Raw genomic sequence first — 15,750 nt, 5'->3', positions numbered from 1 at the left:
CGGTTTCTGAATCGCGCCGCTCTCTCTCTTTCTGCGCGCTTCGGGTGTGTGCGGCAGCGGCTGAGCGCAGAAAACGGCGCGCGAGTCCCGATTCGATTTCTCCTTCATCCGAGTGATTTGAAATTGCTTGAATGTGTAAATTGGTAAACATGTGCAAATTATAACTTTCAGTCTATACTGGTTGAACTTAACAGTTAATCCGCGAATCACATGTGTGCCGAACCGTGGGGACTGGTCCATACGGATCACGGATCATCTACGATCCGTTGCACCCCTAGAGTTCAAGTATTCAAATGGCAGCAAAAAAGAAAATCAAAGACATCCACCTATGCCTTTCAAGGTAACACTCACTACAGGACAGAGTGTTCAACATACTCTTCCCTTCAGATTTATTTTAAGGACGTTAATGCTCTTAAAATAAACACCCTCATTGATCTCTGCCCCATGCAGAACCAACTATGTGTTTGGCCCAGATGATCTGCAGGACTCCAAGCAAACAGACTGAAAGCAGCTGAACAAATGTCCCAGAACCTCCGGTTTGCATGTCAAAGCACGTTTTAAAACTATGCAGCATGCACTGAACTGTGTATCAACCTATTCATTAAAGAGAAATTGGCCTGCAGGATGTTACAGTGGAGAAAAAAAAAGAAAGTAAAACCCTATTAAATGGGTTACGCTAAAATACGTCACATGATAAAATTATTGGCCGTCCCAAGATAAAAAGCTCTCACACCCAGTGTTTGGCAACTATTCCGTATTCATGAAATTCTTTGGTGGCACATTTTATCCAGGTCCTCTCATGCTCCAACAAGACAATCGCCCACTCATGGTAAGCCCGATTCATCTTTTCTGATTAATTTTATCTTGTGCTGAAAGCTGTGATATGTGAAAAAAAATGATCAGGACCAAAAAAGTGCCGCCATGATAATAACCAGTATTAATCAACTGGTGTAGTCCTAACTATTACGGCACATTAGAATACTGTTTAATTGCAAGGAGGTGGAGGCAACCAGAGTCATGCTAGAGCGAATGATTGTAATTGCCATGTGTTGAGAGTTGCATGTGTTTGTACCACTCCCTGGAATGTTCTGGCAGGAGTGTTTGTCCGCCTATGCTTCCAGGGACTTGCTCATGACAGAAAAATAATGATCTTTTTGATTGTTAGGGCCATATGCTTACGGTCATTACTTAGCTCATCCAGGTGACTCAGGCTGCTGTCGAATTCAGTGGTTGGCTGGCAGAACTCAGTCTGACACTTTAGGCACTGTAGCCAAACTGTCTCTGGTCTCTCCTCATCCACCTGCTGCTTGTTTTCCTCCACGACTCTTGAGAGAACCTCCAATAATACCTGAGAAGTCAGAATTCTGATCTTAATTAATTAATATCACATTGCTTTAAATTTTGAAGTTTCATCAAGAAGTCAACAAATTGTGTGGGAATGTGTCAAAATAGTCAAAAAAACTTGTAAGTGCAACCTTTTCAAACACTGCAAAGACTCAGGTTGCATACAGTAGGTTGTGAAACAGCCAATCACTTAGCCTGTAATTAGTGGTGCACCGTTTGAGGTTGATACTGATCACCAACTTTTTTTTTTTTTTTTTTTTTTAAATGCCACGCTTATGTATATATTGCAACACAATGCACGTTTACATTCATACAATTCACATTTGGAAACACTAACATTAAATTAAAATCAGTTTTGTTGTTACTATCAAAAATAATTTTGACAAGCTGGAAATCAGTAAATACAAATCATATCACATGCAGCATAGATAGGTTAAAAACATGCAGTAGAAAACAAATTCAAAGATATATTTTCTGTCTTGGTGTGTGTTTTTTTTTTTTTTTTAAATTCAAACCACTAATCAATAACTAACCAAACACGGTGCAGTTATCGAAGATTAAACTGTTATTGCTGTATAACACATAATTTTGTATACAAACATATATCTCTATAAATATATACAGCACTGTGCAAACGTCTTTTTGCAATAATTGTAATAATCCAGTGAGATTTTTGTATAAACAAGGAGTCTGACAACAGCCAGCCCTGATAGCATACATACATCACAGAGACGTCTACTTGACATCTGTATTTACTTCTGCAAAATGTGTTTTAGTGTGCTTGCTCATCTGCAATACGTCTATAGGACGTTTCCTCTCAGATGTCAAATAGATGTATATTAGATGTCTTTAAGATGTTTGTGATTTAGAATGTATGTAAAACTAACATCTTACAGACGTCTGTCAGATGTTTGTACATAGCAGATGCTTTCCAGATCAAGTGATCTTTAACACAGCTTTCCCAATCCCAGTCCTCACATTATCAATTAACTTCCATTAACTAAAACAAATCAACATTTAGTGTGACCACCTTTTGCATTTAAAATGGCTTTTGCCCTAGATACACTTGCACATAGTTTTTCAGGTAGCTTTGTAGGAATGTTTCTTCATGTGTTTTGGAGACGTTGCCATGGTTCTTCTGAATTTCTTAATGTAATTCCAGATGGACTCGATGATGGTGAGATTAGATCTCTGTGTGGAGCACGTGTGGAGTCAGGCATGCAAAAATCTCACTAGATTATCACAAGTAATGGTAAAAGGAATGTTTGGAAATGTAAACTGATACTTCCTACAAATACACTACAGCAAAAGATAGCAATAACTGGTTTAAAACATTTTTTGGTGAAAATACTAAAGGCCTAAGACTTTTGCACAGTACTGTATTTCTGTAGATAAAAAGTAAGAAAATAAATCTGAATATTGGAGGACTGAGAGAGCATATTTGAGTAAGACGGCGATTGTAAATAGAGATCGACCGATATATCGATTTATCGATATTTTCCCCGATATTTAAGCATTTTACCATAATCGGATATCGGCTTTGTAATATCGGATTCACCGATAAATGCCACCATCTTGTGGGTGTTTTGAGAATTGCCCGCAGGATCGCCAACGCGTCTGAGGGGAGACGAGACAACAACAACGGCGTGCACAGGTACTTGATTTGCTGTAGTTAGTAAACTTTATTTAACATAACAGCCATTAATGCACAAATTAAATGTATTACATAAATGCCTGATATGCAGTTTATGCAGCTTGGCTCTAAGAAATAGAGACAAACTCACAGAGTCACTTAAGATAATCCGTCAGTCTGTCCCAATAAAGACATAACTTTGCCTGAATTAAATAATATGCAGCCATGAATGAGCGCTTGTTGGGAAAAAAAAAATTCTCTCTCTGCTGTATGCTCATTATTAGTCTCGTGAAGCCGCTTTCATTTTGCTGTTCACTCAGTGGGTTGATGCTCAGGAAATGCTCCAGCACGGCCACCGCATGTAACTTTTAACAAGATTCACTTGTTTAAAACACGCTAAATTATATTAACATTTACTATATAACCATTATTTTGCTAATACACATTAGGGGTTGAACGACTTCTGATTTTTTAAAGTCGACTTTTATGTGATGAAAGTCGATTCGAAGTCGACTAGTCGCTGATGACGTCAGTAATGCCTATGTGTGTGCGTTTCAGAGCAGCAGCGCATTATATTAGAATGGCGATTAACTGACCTGTACTATAAGCTGTTTAATGTGCATTCTCCCGTTCAATTTCGAGCATCCAGTAATATAATCACACATGTCTTGTGGAGCGCTAGAGTATGCATTTATTGTCATTTTAACTGCTTGGAAACGGAGCGTAAATGTGGAAGTCCTTCAGAGATTTCTTATATTGTTGCACCCTCTATAGGACCAGCGACTAGTCAACGTCAAGCTTAAAGCGTCATGGCAGAGCATTAAAGTCGACTAGTCAATTAGTTGGTGCAACCCCTAATACACATCTAAATAAATACATCTCTATGGAAATTAATTATCATCTCCGCGAGCGATCACAATTTGAGTAGGCTATAGTTCTGTGTAAATGCATAGATAAACCGCACTGACAGCAGGCATTTCATAATCTAGAATGACAAAAACATTAATAATTCTGATATAACATACTAGTTGAGAAATGCAATAAAACACAATGTTTTGTTTGTTATATTTCAATATTCCAGAGAATATAATTCAGTGAATTAACATTATCCAGTGAATTATTCTTTACTCTTTAGCCTTTTAAACGGCTTATAAACCTAAAACTGTAGTTTAAAATGAAGTTATGACTCCTGTCCTTTATTTATTTTCTCCATTTGAAAACATTAGACATTCTACATTTATTTTGCTTATTGTTAATATCAGTGTTGCCACTGATTCTTTTTATAAATAAAATGTTAAATGTTAAATGTTAAAACATGAAAGAATTTAACCTTTTTTTTTTTTTTTTTAAGATGACTGAAAGAAGGAAAAACCAAAGTGAAGTATGGACTTCATAACAGTAAATAAATATCGGTTATCGGGCACATAAACATGCAAATAATTGGTATCGGTATTAATAATAAAAATAAAAAAAAATCAATATTGGTCGATCACTAATTGTAAATAAGCGCACAAACTGCCTATATTGCCCCAAACTGTCTGAGGATCATGATTAAAGTCACATCAAACACATAATAGATAATTCCGCCACAAAATAGAAACTATAATTTTTCCTTAATGTCATTAGACTACAAATGTTGCACTTGATGGCGAATCCTTCTTTGTCTCTAGCATTCTTTATATCAGGGACATTTCCACTAGTAAACACACAAATTATATGTTTGATATATCAAAAAATGACATAAATAGCAGAAATGAAATTCTTGATATCAAATATTTAATTTCTATTAGCAAAAACTACACTGAACAATATTATAAATGCAACACTTTTGTTTTTGCCCCCATTTTTCATGAGCTGAACTCAAAGATCTAAGACTTTTTCTATGTACACAAAAGGCCTATTTCTCTCAAATATTGTTCACAAATATGTCTAAATCTGTGTTAGAGAGCACTTCTCCTTTGTCGAGATACTCCATCCACCTCACAGGTGTGGCATATCAAGATGCTGATTAGACAGCATGATTATTGCACAGGTGTGCCTTAGGCTTGCCACAATAAAAGGCCAGTCTAAAATGTGCAGTTTTATCACACAGCACAATGCCACAGATGTCGCAAGTTTTGAGGGAGCGTGCAGTTGGCATGCTGACTGCAGGAATGTCCACCAGAGCCGTTGCCCGTGAATTGAATGTTCATTTCTCTACCATAAGCCGTCTCCAAAGGCGTTTCAGAGAATTTGGCAGTACATCCAACCGGTTTCACAACCGCAGACCACGTGTAACCACACCAGCCCAGGACCTCCACATCCAGCATCTTCACTTCCAAGATCGTCTGAGACCAGCCACCCAGACAGCTTCTGCAACAATCGGTTTGTATAACCAAAGAATTTCTGCACAAACTGTCAGAAACTGTCTCAGGGAAGCTCATCTGCATGCTTGTCGTCCTCATCGGGGTCTCGACCTGACTGCAGTTCGTCGTCGTAACCGACTTGAGTGGGCAAATGCTCACATTCGATGGCGTCTGGCACTTTGGAGAGGTGTTCTCTTCACGGATGAATCCCGGTTTTCACTGTACAGGGCAGATGGCAGACAGCATGTATGGCGTCGTGTGGGTGAGTGGTTTGCTGATGTCAACGTTGTGGATCGAGTGGCCCATGGTGGCAGTGGGGTTATGGTATGGGCAGGCGTATGTTATGGACAACGAACACAGGTGCATTTTATTGATGGCATTTTTAATGCACAGAGATACCGTGACGAGATCCTGAGGCCCATTGTCGTGCCATTCATCCACGACCATCACCTCATGTTGCAGCATGATAATGCACGGCCCCATGTTGCAAGGATCTGTACACAATTCCTGGAAGCTGAAAACATCCCAGTTCTTGCATGGCCAACATACTCACCGGACATGTCACCCATTGAGCATGTTTGGGATGCTCTGGATTGGTGTATACGACAGCGTGTTCCAGTTCCTGCCAATATCCAGCAACTTTGCATAGCCATGGAGTGGAGCAACATTCCACAGGCCACAATTAACAACCTGATCAACTCTAGAGGAGGAGATGTGTAGCACTTTGTGTAGGTTTTCGGTCCCCTGGACCCTCCCAATACAGTAAAAATTCACATTTTAGAGTGGCCTTTTATTGTGGCCAGCCTAAGGCACACCTGTGCAATAATAATGCTGTCTAATCAGCATCTTGATATACCACACCTGTGTGGTGGATGGAGTATTTCGGCAAAGGAGAAGTGCTCACTAACACAGATTTAGACAGATTTGTGAACAATATTTGAGAGAAATAGGCCTTTTGTGTACATAGAAAAAGTCTTAGATCTTTGAGTTCAGCTCATGAAAAATGGGGGCAAAAACAAAAGTGTTGCGTTTATAATTTTGTTCAGTGTATTACTGATATCTGTCACTGAATTTTCTAAATTATTCAATTATATACCTTTGCAAGCAGATTTACTTTGTGGGTCATGAATTTTTAATATCAACAATTCAATTTGCACTAAAACGCTAATTCTTTTTTTTTTTTTAAATCAGAAATTTTATTTATACTAAATACTTGTGGATCGGTGCACCCCTATTTGTAATATCTGTTGTCATTTTAGGATTATATCCCAAGCAATAGTTGATCATATCTGATTGTCTAATGATGAATGATCCTCCTGACCTGTAAAGCTTCCTGTGGCTTGTCATCCAACATTATGTAACAACGTTTACGTCTTTCGCGGCTAATGTACCGGAAGTGGAGCTGCAGGGCTGGGTGAGTCATCTCCATCTTCTATAAAATTTAAAAAGAGAGTGTGAAACCGAGACAAAGATGCTAAATCATCTTATAGATACTTATGAACAGAAAATATGTCATCTGACCTCCACTGTGCAGGTGGCCTCAGTGGCGATGACATCCTGCAGACTATCTAGTTCCACTCGCGTTTTAACACACCCCTGGTGCATGTCAACCTCCAGCAGGTGACCCTGCCGCACTCGTAGGAAAAGTGGTTCAGAGGCCCTTTTCTGATCTCTCTCCACGTCCTCTAAGAGCAGCCCCACCAGCATTGGTCTGCACAGGTCCACTTTTAAACAAAGTGAAAAAGAGTTCTAGACACAAACTAGACAGGTTATAGGACAATAAAACATTTTTTTTCTAAATCATGAAGAAATAGAGATGCATCAATATTTTTTAGACGAGTGCCAGAACCAATCTTTTTAGCATTAAATACATAAAATACATAAACCAATATTTGCACAAATGAAGTAGATACAAATGTTTGGTCTAGCACATTTTTGTTCCACAGCTGGTGTTACTGTGTATGGTAATCGGAGTTGAAGAAGCTACTTTAAAAGTGTAGCTTGCACATTTGAAGTAGTTAAACAACAGTCAAGCTAACGAAAACAAACAAAAAAGTAGCCAACTACAATTTACTTAAGAGGACAATATGCTTGGGTACACTGCTGTTCAAAAGTTTTGGATAAGCATGTTTTGTTTAGTTTTTTTTAATAAAAGCTTTTATTCAGCAAGGATGCATGTTACAGAATATACCCATTTCAAATAAATGCTGTTCTTTTCAACTCCTATTCTTCAAAAAATCATGAAAAAATTCACAGTTGCTACAAAAATATTAAGCAGCACAACTGTTTTCAACACTGATAATAAAAAAGTAATGTTACTTAAGCACCAAATCAGCATATAAGAATGACTGGAGTAATGGCTGCTGCAAATTCAGCTTTGCCAAAGGAATAGATTATATTCCAAAATAGAAAACCGTTATTTTAAAATGTAAATAATATTTTACTGTATTTGTGATCAAATAAATGCAGCCTTGGTGAGCATAAGAGACTTCTTTCAAAATCATTAAATATCTTACCAACCCAAAACTTTCAAACAACAGCATACATAAAATAAATAAATGAAAACTATGCAGTGATATAATGTAAATAGAAAAGCCACACTACCATGAAAATAGCCCCATATGCATTAGTGAAAACCAATGGTGTGGAAGGTACCATCACAGTTAAAATATCAGTAGATAAAGTATAGTTATCAATATCAATGTATCCCTAGGATAGAACAGACAGACCTCCTCTATCATCATCATCTTCCTCTGGTGGTGGTTTTGGGTCAGAGTAGGCCTCAGTTGTAGCCGGAGTGTTTCCTAGACTCGTCTCAAGAGTAGATTCAGTGTTTGGGGGGCTATGGCCTGTGCACTGCAAGGTGGACTCTGTCTCAGGCTGTAGGTCTGTGCTCTCCAACTCTTCTTTGTCCTCTTCCTCTTTCAGTTCAGAGGACAGTAGTGGAGGGGGGAGCAATTCCAGACTGGTTGGAGGTGTGTTAGTCTTAAGCAGGGGGGATGGGGGTGTACAGCGGCCGTTGGTGTTCACTTTAATGGTTACAATGTCCACTACTGGGAAAGCTGGGTTGACTGGAGTATCATCAAGGTGATGCTGGTAGCGTAGCCAGTCCTCTCCTAACTGCTCTCGAAAACTGTCCATTCTCTCAATATCCTCCTTATGGGGGAGGACAATATCTGAAGAGAATCAAACATTTCACATGAGAAGCGTAACACATATGCTTAATAAACACAGAAGCTCACTTAACTCATTTTCATCACCTCGTAAAGCAGACTGCACTCTGACATCATGGTCTGTGTCACTGGGCTCTGAAATACTGGCTCTCCTCACCTTTACCTTGTTCTGCAAATGGCACAAATTTGCACTTGTCATGATTCATGTCATGAATCAGATCTTACTAAAATTTTTATGGTGGCTTCGCATCATCAACAATCATGTTCATTTAGTTTAACTGTGTACCACAAAAACTTTTGGCTAGATTTTGGACATGTACTTACTCCGTGTTTCCTCTTTCGAACTCTGGTCACTCCTGATATGCTTACAGTCAGACTGTCAGTCATGTCCCCACCTCCACTGGACACTTCCTGCCCTCCTTGGTCAGGTGCCATAGAAACTTGTTGAGAAGTGTGGGACATCTGACCAACCAGCTGTCCGGGTTTAGGTAAGATCTGTGAAAAAAATAAATAAATAAAAATAATAATAATAATAATTAAATGTCACAAGATCGTACCAATAAATACTGACCTTAAATTAAATCTTAAAAAAAATATATAAAAAGATTATATTTCTCATAAATAGAAACATTTTTGTTTCTTAACCTGGGTGACAGGTTTAAAGGTTGAGTTTCACACTATTGTGTGAAAATGGAACGAGTTCATTAACATCTTTCCACCATGAGTCCAAATAAAGTTACCTCTTGGGCATTATTTGTAATAAAAATTTCTTGTAATCAAGCTAACAGATACAGTATTTGTCCAACATGGCTAAATATTTTTGGAAATTAAAAGTAGTTATTTTTTACATTATTTAAAATATTTGTTTTCTCTATTATTCACCACAGTTTATTACAATGAATTGAATATCTTGTGAGACTGTCAAAATAAGTGACAATCTCATTATATTAACATATCCATTCATGCTAGATTGATGGGGGTTTTCCCCCCATGCTTTTTATGTTAGATAGCATGTCCCAAACCATGGTCTGAGCTGGCCTGCAAGACATTTGAAAAACAAAAAATTATTTAGCCTGTTATTTTGAACAAAAAAAAAAAATTCATTATACTGTATGAACACTCGGTGTCACAATCACATGCAGTCAGTGAAACATCATTGAGAGAGAGAGAGAAAACGTGAAGACACAGTCACACAGCAAATTTAAGAATTCTCACACAAAGCACCCACATTTCATTTTTGCTAAGTCATGTGTCATAAGAGTGCTGATGCCATGGACACCAAATTGTTTTTTTTTTTTGCAAGGTGTTGAGAGTAATTTTTTGCTTTTCAGAAGTGCTTCTCAGTCAAACACAACAATCAGTAAGGATCAGTGTCTTTTGCCACTGAACACATGAATTTCATGTAAATGGTTTCATTTCAACAGAAGGGACCTTGAATTTTGCTGATGCCAACAATCCTGAAAAAAATAAGCAATTTGTAACAGTCCTATCCTTGCAAACTGTTTTCAAGTCTTTGTCGCTATTTAAGGACATGAAGCTGTTCTAAATCCCATTTCTATGTTAATGTGGGAAAAAGTATAGAAAATGTGCAGCTGGAACTCAGCTGGAATGCGATGTTAATATATTATGAAGCAACTTTGACCAACAGGCATAAACGTGTTTTGTTTTTCGACAGGAAAACTTAGTGTGCCTACTTCTTTCACACCTGCTACACCCTTTGGTTTTTAAATGAGCTGTTTGAGTGTTACTATAATAAAATACAGACTCCCTTAAAACGGTTTTCATATCAGTGGAAGATTAAAAAATAAATAAAAATAAATATATCTATCTAAATTTTAAATTAGTTGTCACATGACTCATTAAACATTTCTGATTCATTGTTAAACGTGACTCATTTAATATTTTTTCATCAGCTGTCATGTGGTTAAACATTTACTAAACACTGAATGTCTTGTAGTGATTGTTGGGCCATGCCTGCAGCCATTTGAAGTTTAAAATCTCCATTCGGTCAGAGGAAGTAAAGCACTTTGTTGCCCACTATTCTACTGTAGATTAAAAGAAGATTTGCCTCCCACAATACAGCATGAGAAACAAGGAGGGTGGAATGACCTGAGATGGCACATGAAGTAACATTTGATACCCACCAGCAGATCAGACTGGGACAGAGGGGTTCCATCCAGCTGGAGCTGAAACGCAAGCAGACATCAAAACATCAGCTTACAACTCTAAAACATCTGCAGAACAGCGAGAAAGGTCTACAAGCAAATATCTCATTATTACTTTTAAGAATGACATCAGAAAAAAGTGGGCACTGGCACCTCCCTGTGGTTGCTATGGTAAACATGAATACAATCAATGATGAGCATTTAGATATACTATAGTTGCTAATTTAAACATTCATTGTAGCAATTCAGAGACTGCTTCAGATTTTTGGATGCCACGTCAGATAAACTGATCATACTGCATATAAAGCTTTAACATGAGGACCAATTAAAATAATAACTATGAGGATGTGCACTGTTTATAGTTGTTTGTAAACAGAGAAAGACTCACCCCTTGGCAAGCAGCTCGTGGAGAGAGGTGTTGGATAGTCGATACCCTGTGCGTCTTCTGAAAATACAAAGGGTTTCCTTCCAAAGTTAACTGTAAAGAGATCAGAAAACAGTCAAAGTGGTATATAGGAGAAGAAAAACGAAAATTGGATACATCACATTCTTCAGAAGAAAATATTAATATTGTGATTATAAGATCCAGTTGGCTGAGCTAGAAAGCGTGGTATTCAAATGTGTCATTATGATCATCATCAAGCCCAAATTTGTAGCTTTTGCATCATAAAAATGCTAAGACTAAAATCTGAGATTGAAGATAATCACTTTCCTATAATTGAAACAAGCAGTTTAAGCCAAGCATTACTTGGACAAGGTGCGTTTTTCTTACTGTATTGAGATTATGAAGGAGGGACAGAGGTGCCAACTGAGAATGCTCCATAAGAAGGTTATAAGCCAGGTCAAGAGACTGAAGTGATGACAATTGCTCCACCCCTGCATTTATGATAATTCATTTAGGTTAGATTAACCTTTATTTTAGTAAACTAAATCACAGTTTGTTGCATCACATATAAAGTAAGGTAGATGTTAAATACAAAATTGTGTTAAAATATGCATTGAATATAATATTAAACACCATTTTAAACAATACACAAAAAAGACTGTTGTCAAATGATGTGCTAATACTCAGATAGCATTCTCTTAATTTTTCAATTTTTGTTTCAAGTAATTTCTTTCTAACTGTTCTCAAAAATTAAAAAGCCACCATGTGTGTCAAATAAGAAAGCTTAAAATAAATTCAACATTTAAGGGTGATAAAGTTTGAACAAAATCAAACAAACAAACAAAAAAAAACTTACCATTGATAGTTTCCAGTTCATTGTTTCTAAGGATCAAGGTTGTGAGTTTGGCTTGGGCACTGAGGCCTAGCACTGGTGCTCTCTGGAGGTTATTATAGGCTAAATTCAGATGCTCCAGTTCAGTAATAGGCTTCATGGAGACAGAAAAGGTATGAATAAATCCACTCTGTCCTAACATTTAATATACCACAAATCTAGGGGGCCCCTGAACCATGTAACAGGGCACTGCCCACTAATTGTGACATCATGCATGAGAATTTGTATTAGGTGTGCAATGGTAGCCCTTCTTAGACAGAAAAGGAAGAAATAAATTCACACTATTCTTATTGTGTCAAATTTACCCCTTTTTAAAGACTACCCATCCACCACCCCTTGCATGATTGTTTATTATTTTGGCTAATTTGATTATACATTCAGTTACCACTAAGCATGTAGAACTCCATTTATATTACCATATCATTTTTTTTTTTTTCACACATCCACAGATTTTCCCTCAAAATCATGAAGAAAATTGACAAAGAAATGTGAGAAGAAAAAAAAAATCTGTCTAGTACTGGTCATGACAAAAAAAACAACAACAACAAGCAAGAACAAAAGCAACCTACCTTCAAAAATTCAGCACAATCTTGGATCTTGTTGTGGCTCAAGTCAAGCCACTTCAGGACGTTTAGCAGACTCTAAAACAATTTAGAAAATTGTTACATGCAGATTCCAATTTCTGTTACTCTATTTCACCTATTTCATATGTTTAAAACAGGAGATTCTTACTAGTGACTCGTCAAGACAGGAGATGGAATTGTAACTGAAATTAAGGGTATGAAGTTCTAACCAGGGTAAAGCTGAGCTGAGATCACCTCCACACAGAGAGAGAAGCTCCTATTAAACACACACATACACATACAATTACATTCTGTATGCAAACATGGTTAAATTTATAGTCACAGTGCCAATGCTTGTTGGTGCAAAAATTACCTCTAGAGAGCTGACACCTTTTGAGCAAGTGAAGACTTCCAGCTGAGAATACACTCCTCTAAGACCCTCCAGACAATGAGGAGGAATACGCTTGAGCTAAATAAGATAATCAAACAAAAAGCAACATTTAGGACAATAAGGCAAAATAAAGCAACAAACATAATTGAATGAATTTGGTTAGTTTGTTCTGAAATACCTCTAAGTTTTTGAGGGACTTGAAAGGGAAGATTTTCACAACATACTGTAGTTTCACACCAGGTGGATTAACAAGCTGTTTTACAAACATATATGATCAGATCATTGCAACAACAGCTTAGTGTATTGGATCAGTGTAATAAGGATTAGTCAAGACACCTATCTGAAGTTAGAAATCTGAATTAAGGAAGGTATACAAAAAATGTGGTACTACTAATTAACATGGAATACATTTTTCTTTCGTCTATCAAAATTAAGCTGTACTCCTTATAAGTTCGTACTGTCATAGACACATTGAAGTACCATCAGAACCTTCAGTACCTTGAGTGATACTGTCTTCTGCAGCATGTCAAAAAGGAACTGGACTTCCAGCAGGGAGGCAGTGTCTGCTGGGTGGGACGGCAGGGCCAGAAAACCATGCTGATGTGTTCGTGAGAGAAGGTGCCTTTCGAAAAGTTGTGTCAGGTGCTGTAAACATCCCACTTGCAGAGTGAGAGTACTGGAACCATCCAGTATAGATTCACCTAAAACAGAGACCAACAAGAACCTAATGCAATGCTTGAGCCTGCTAAGCATCCTCAAACAAATGCAAAAACACTCTCAGATTTTATTGACTCTATCTCTGTCAACATGCAAACATTATCTTGCATAGCAGTGTCCAAATTTGCAGTTGTAAATATGGATTACATTGCTTTGTCTCCATGACTTCAGCATAAAGAGAATAGCATTCAATTGTCAACTTGAATCCTACTCCCTACTCCAAACCTTGCAAACATCTAGATGAGTGACTGTGGACAATGTCTTTGTAACATTTTTTTGCTGTGTGCTTTTTTTTTTTTTTTGGCCTGGAACTGGGCCTGGTGCAACTGCTGAAATTAACAATGACAAAATTTAAATACTGATTCTATACCATTATTTCGCAGTAATGTGGCAAGTCTGTGTACAACCGTTGACTGACCGGCCTGAGTGGATGACATCCTAAGAAGGGTGAAACATATTAACATATTATATTAACAGAAATTTTCCAAATTACTGCAAGAAAAATAACAATTATTTCAATCTGAATATACATAAAGCATATATTGATCATTGCTATAAAGACAGCACATTAATTTGGGTAATAAAACAGACTTGTAAAATTACATGTAGCAGAAAAGAGGGTTGGATTTCACAACCAAACATTCCTCACACTGTTCCTCAACTATAAATACATGCAAGCCGAGTGTCATCTCTTCCTATTTGTGAATTGTAAGCCAACTGTGAAAAAAAGCATGTTAATTATTTTTATCACTATAAAAGATATGATCACAAAAATTCAGGTATCCAGACAAGCTCCAGATATGTCAATTTTCAATGTACCTACACTGTTATTTTAATCTTGTTAATCGATCAATCAACACTGATAACTCTTCCTAACCGACGCTCCAACAGTTGTGTTGGTCAATATCGGTTCATACGAAATGCGCTAAAACATACCTTATGCTTCAAGAAACACGTGACCAGTTGCCCCAAATAACGTTATACTCGGTTTTGAACTGGTATTGGGATTCATGGCATTAGTTCAGTTTAATTCCCTTTTACATTTGTTGACATCCTGATAGCCGTCATATGATCTTGTTTCTTAAAGCTACGGCGGCTCGAAGACGCCAAACAGGCGAATATTTAACTAAGCGCGCCCTCCTGCGTCTTTCACGTGAACAAACAGAAAGAACTTGTATTTTGAAGGTGCGCTGTTTAATGGCCTGGGTATGTTAAATAAACTATCCCTTAAGACTTAAACTGTGAATATTTGTTTATTAATAAAAATATACTTTTTCTGTGTTTGTTTGCCCCCACTGCTGGATATCACAGTCAAAGCTCTAATCTCATTGATTATCTTCACATGTCCATTTTTACAATAGCTTAAAGTGCAAACACAGCAAAATCTACATGCCTTACCAACACGATTGTGTAACTGCTGTTTTTATGGTAGACATGTAATATGTGCAAATATGTTTGTTCTCTCTTGTCTTATGTCCACATTGACTAAACATCCACTCTGCTTTTCTTGGAAATCAAACACTAAACCTCAGTAGGCTAAACAATATTCCAAAGTACACACTTTAGTAATTATTGTAAAATATGCATTTTAATATACAGTCACACATATTCAAATATACATATATTTAAATATTATCTTCATAAGATAATATTAATTAGATCGATAGGCCTACGGTTTATTAGATACAAACAAAAATCCGTTAGCCACATACAGTTAATCTCTCTCTTTGGGAAACTGATTTAAACCAAGCCAAACATTATCCCTTTTATTATATCTGACTTTTAATATTTTAAAGGATTTTTTCCCCCCCTGAATTTTGCAGACTCTGACTACAAGCATAAATGTTTCTACAAAACTGTGGAACCTGGTTAAATCAATAAAATAATAATAATAATAATAATAATCACTGATTCTACATGCCTTGTATCTTGGGAATATGAAAAGTTTCTTTAACTAATTTCCACAGTGCAGTATGCTGTATGGAGGTTCCTCAGGGCATTAGTGTAATTTATCTCACTTGTTTACTCAGAAATGTCCTTGATGGAAAACTGCACTTAACCAACTAGTGATACTGTGGTTTATAGCCCTCAAAATCCTACAGAAACCCAGACGCTGTAAAAACTCTGGGTACACAGACATGG

General features: G+C 37.1%; 1 protein-coding gene across 4 annotated transcripts in view; it reads right to left on the bottom strand.

Annotated features, from left to right (window-relative positions):
- Positions 1 to 14,722, bottom strand: part of stk11ip (serine/threonine kinase 11 interacting protein) — a 37,246-nt gene extending 22,524 nt beyond the window's left edge. For 2 of the 4 annotated variants that reach the window (XM_058778746.1, XM_058778748.1), the window contains exons 1-17: positions 14,545 to 14,722; positions 13,979 to 14,046; positions 13,390 to 13,592; positions 13,070 to 13,144; positions 12,874 to 12,969; positions 12,670 to 12,777; positions 12,507 to 12,578; positions 11,902 to 12,031; positions 11,433 to 11,536; positions 11,049 to 11,138; positions 10,640 to 10,681; positions 8,820 to 8,990; positions 8,583 to 8,664; positions 8,052 to 8,498; positions 6,844 to 7,046; positions 6,644 to 6,754; positions 1,180 to 1,348 (exon numbers count right to left, since the gene is read on the bottom strand). In XM_058778746.1, coding sequence (XP_058634729.1) covers positions 1,180 to 1,348; positions 6,644 to 6,754; positions 6,844 to 7,046; positions 8,052 to 8,498; positions 8,583 to 8,664; positions 8,820 to 8,990; positions 10,640 to 10,681; positions 11,049 to 11,138; positions 11,433 to 11,536; positions 11,902 to 12,031; positions 12,507 to 12,578; positions 12,670 to 12,777; positions 12,874 to 12,969; positions 13,070 to 13,144; positions 13,390 to 13,592; positions 13,979 to 14,045 — 2,170 coding nt within the window. In that variant the 5' untranslated portion in view covers position 14,046; positions 14,545 to 14,722. Of the gene's footprint in view, positions 1 to 1,179; positions 1,349 to 6,643; positions 6,755 to 6,843; positions 7,047 to 8,051; positions 8,499 to 8,582; positions 8,665 to 8,819; positions 8,991 to 10,639; positions 10,682 to 11,048; positions 11,139 to 11,432; positions 11,537 to 11,901; positions 12,032 to 12,506; positions 12,579 to 12,669; positions 12,778 to 12,873; positions 12,970 to 13,069; positions 13,145 to 13,389; positions 13,593 to 13,978; positions 14,047 to 14,431; positions 14,503 to 14,544 lie in introns of those variants that run through there. The other 2 variants (XM_058778749.1, XM_058778747.1) reach the window with 2 other exon arrangements.
- Between the last annotated feature and the right edge of the window lie 1,028 nt (positions 14,723 to 15,750).

This window comes from Onychostoma macrolepis, chromosome 06 (genome assembly GCF_012432095.1).
Source record: "Onychostoma macrolepis isolate SWU-2019 chromosome 06, ASM1243209v1, whole genome shotgun sequence".
Classification (NCBI taxonomy): Eukaryota; Metazoa; Chordata; class Actinopteri; order Cypriniformes; family Cyprinidae; genus Onychostoma; species Onychostoma macrolepis.
Note: the sequence above shows the minus strand (reverse complement) of the source record. Positions and strands in the feature narration are given on the sequence as shown.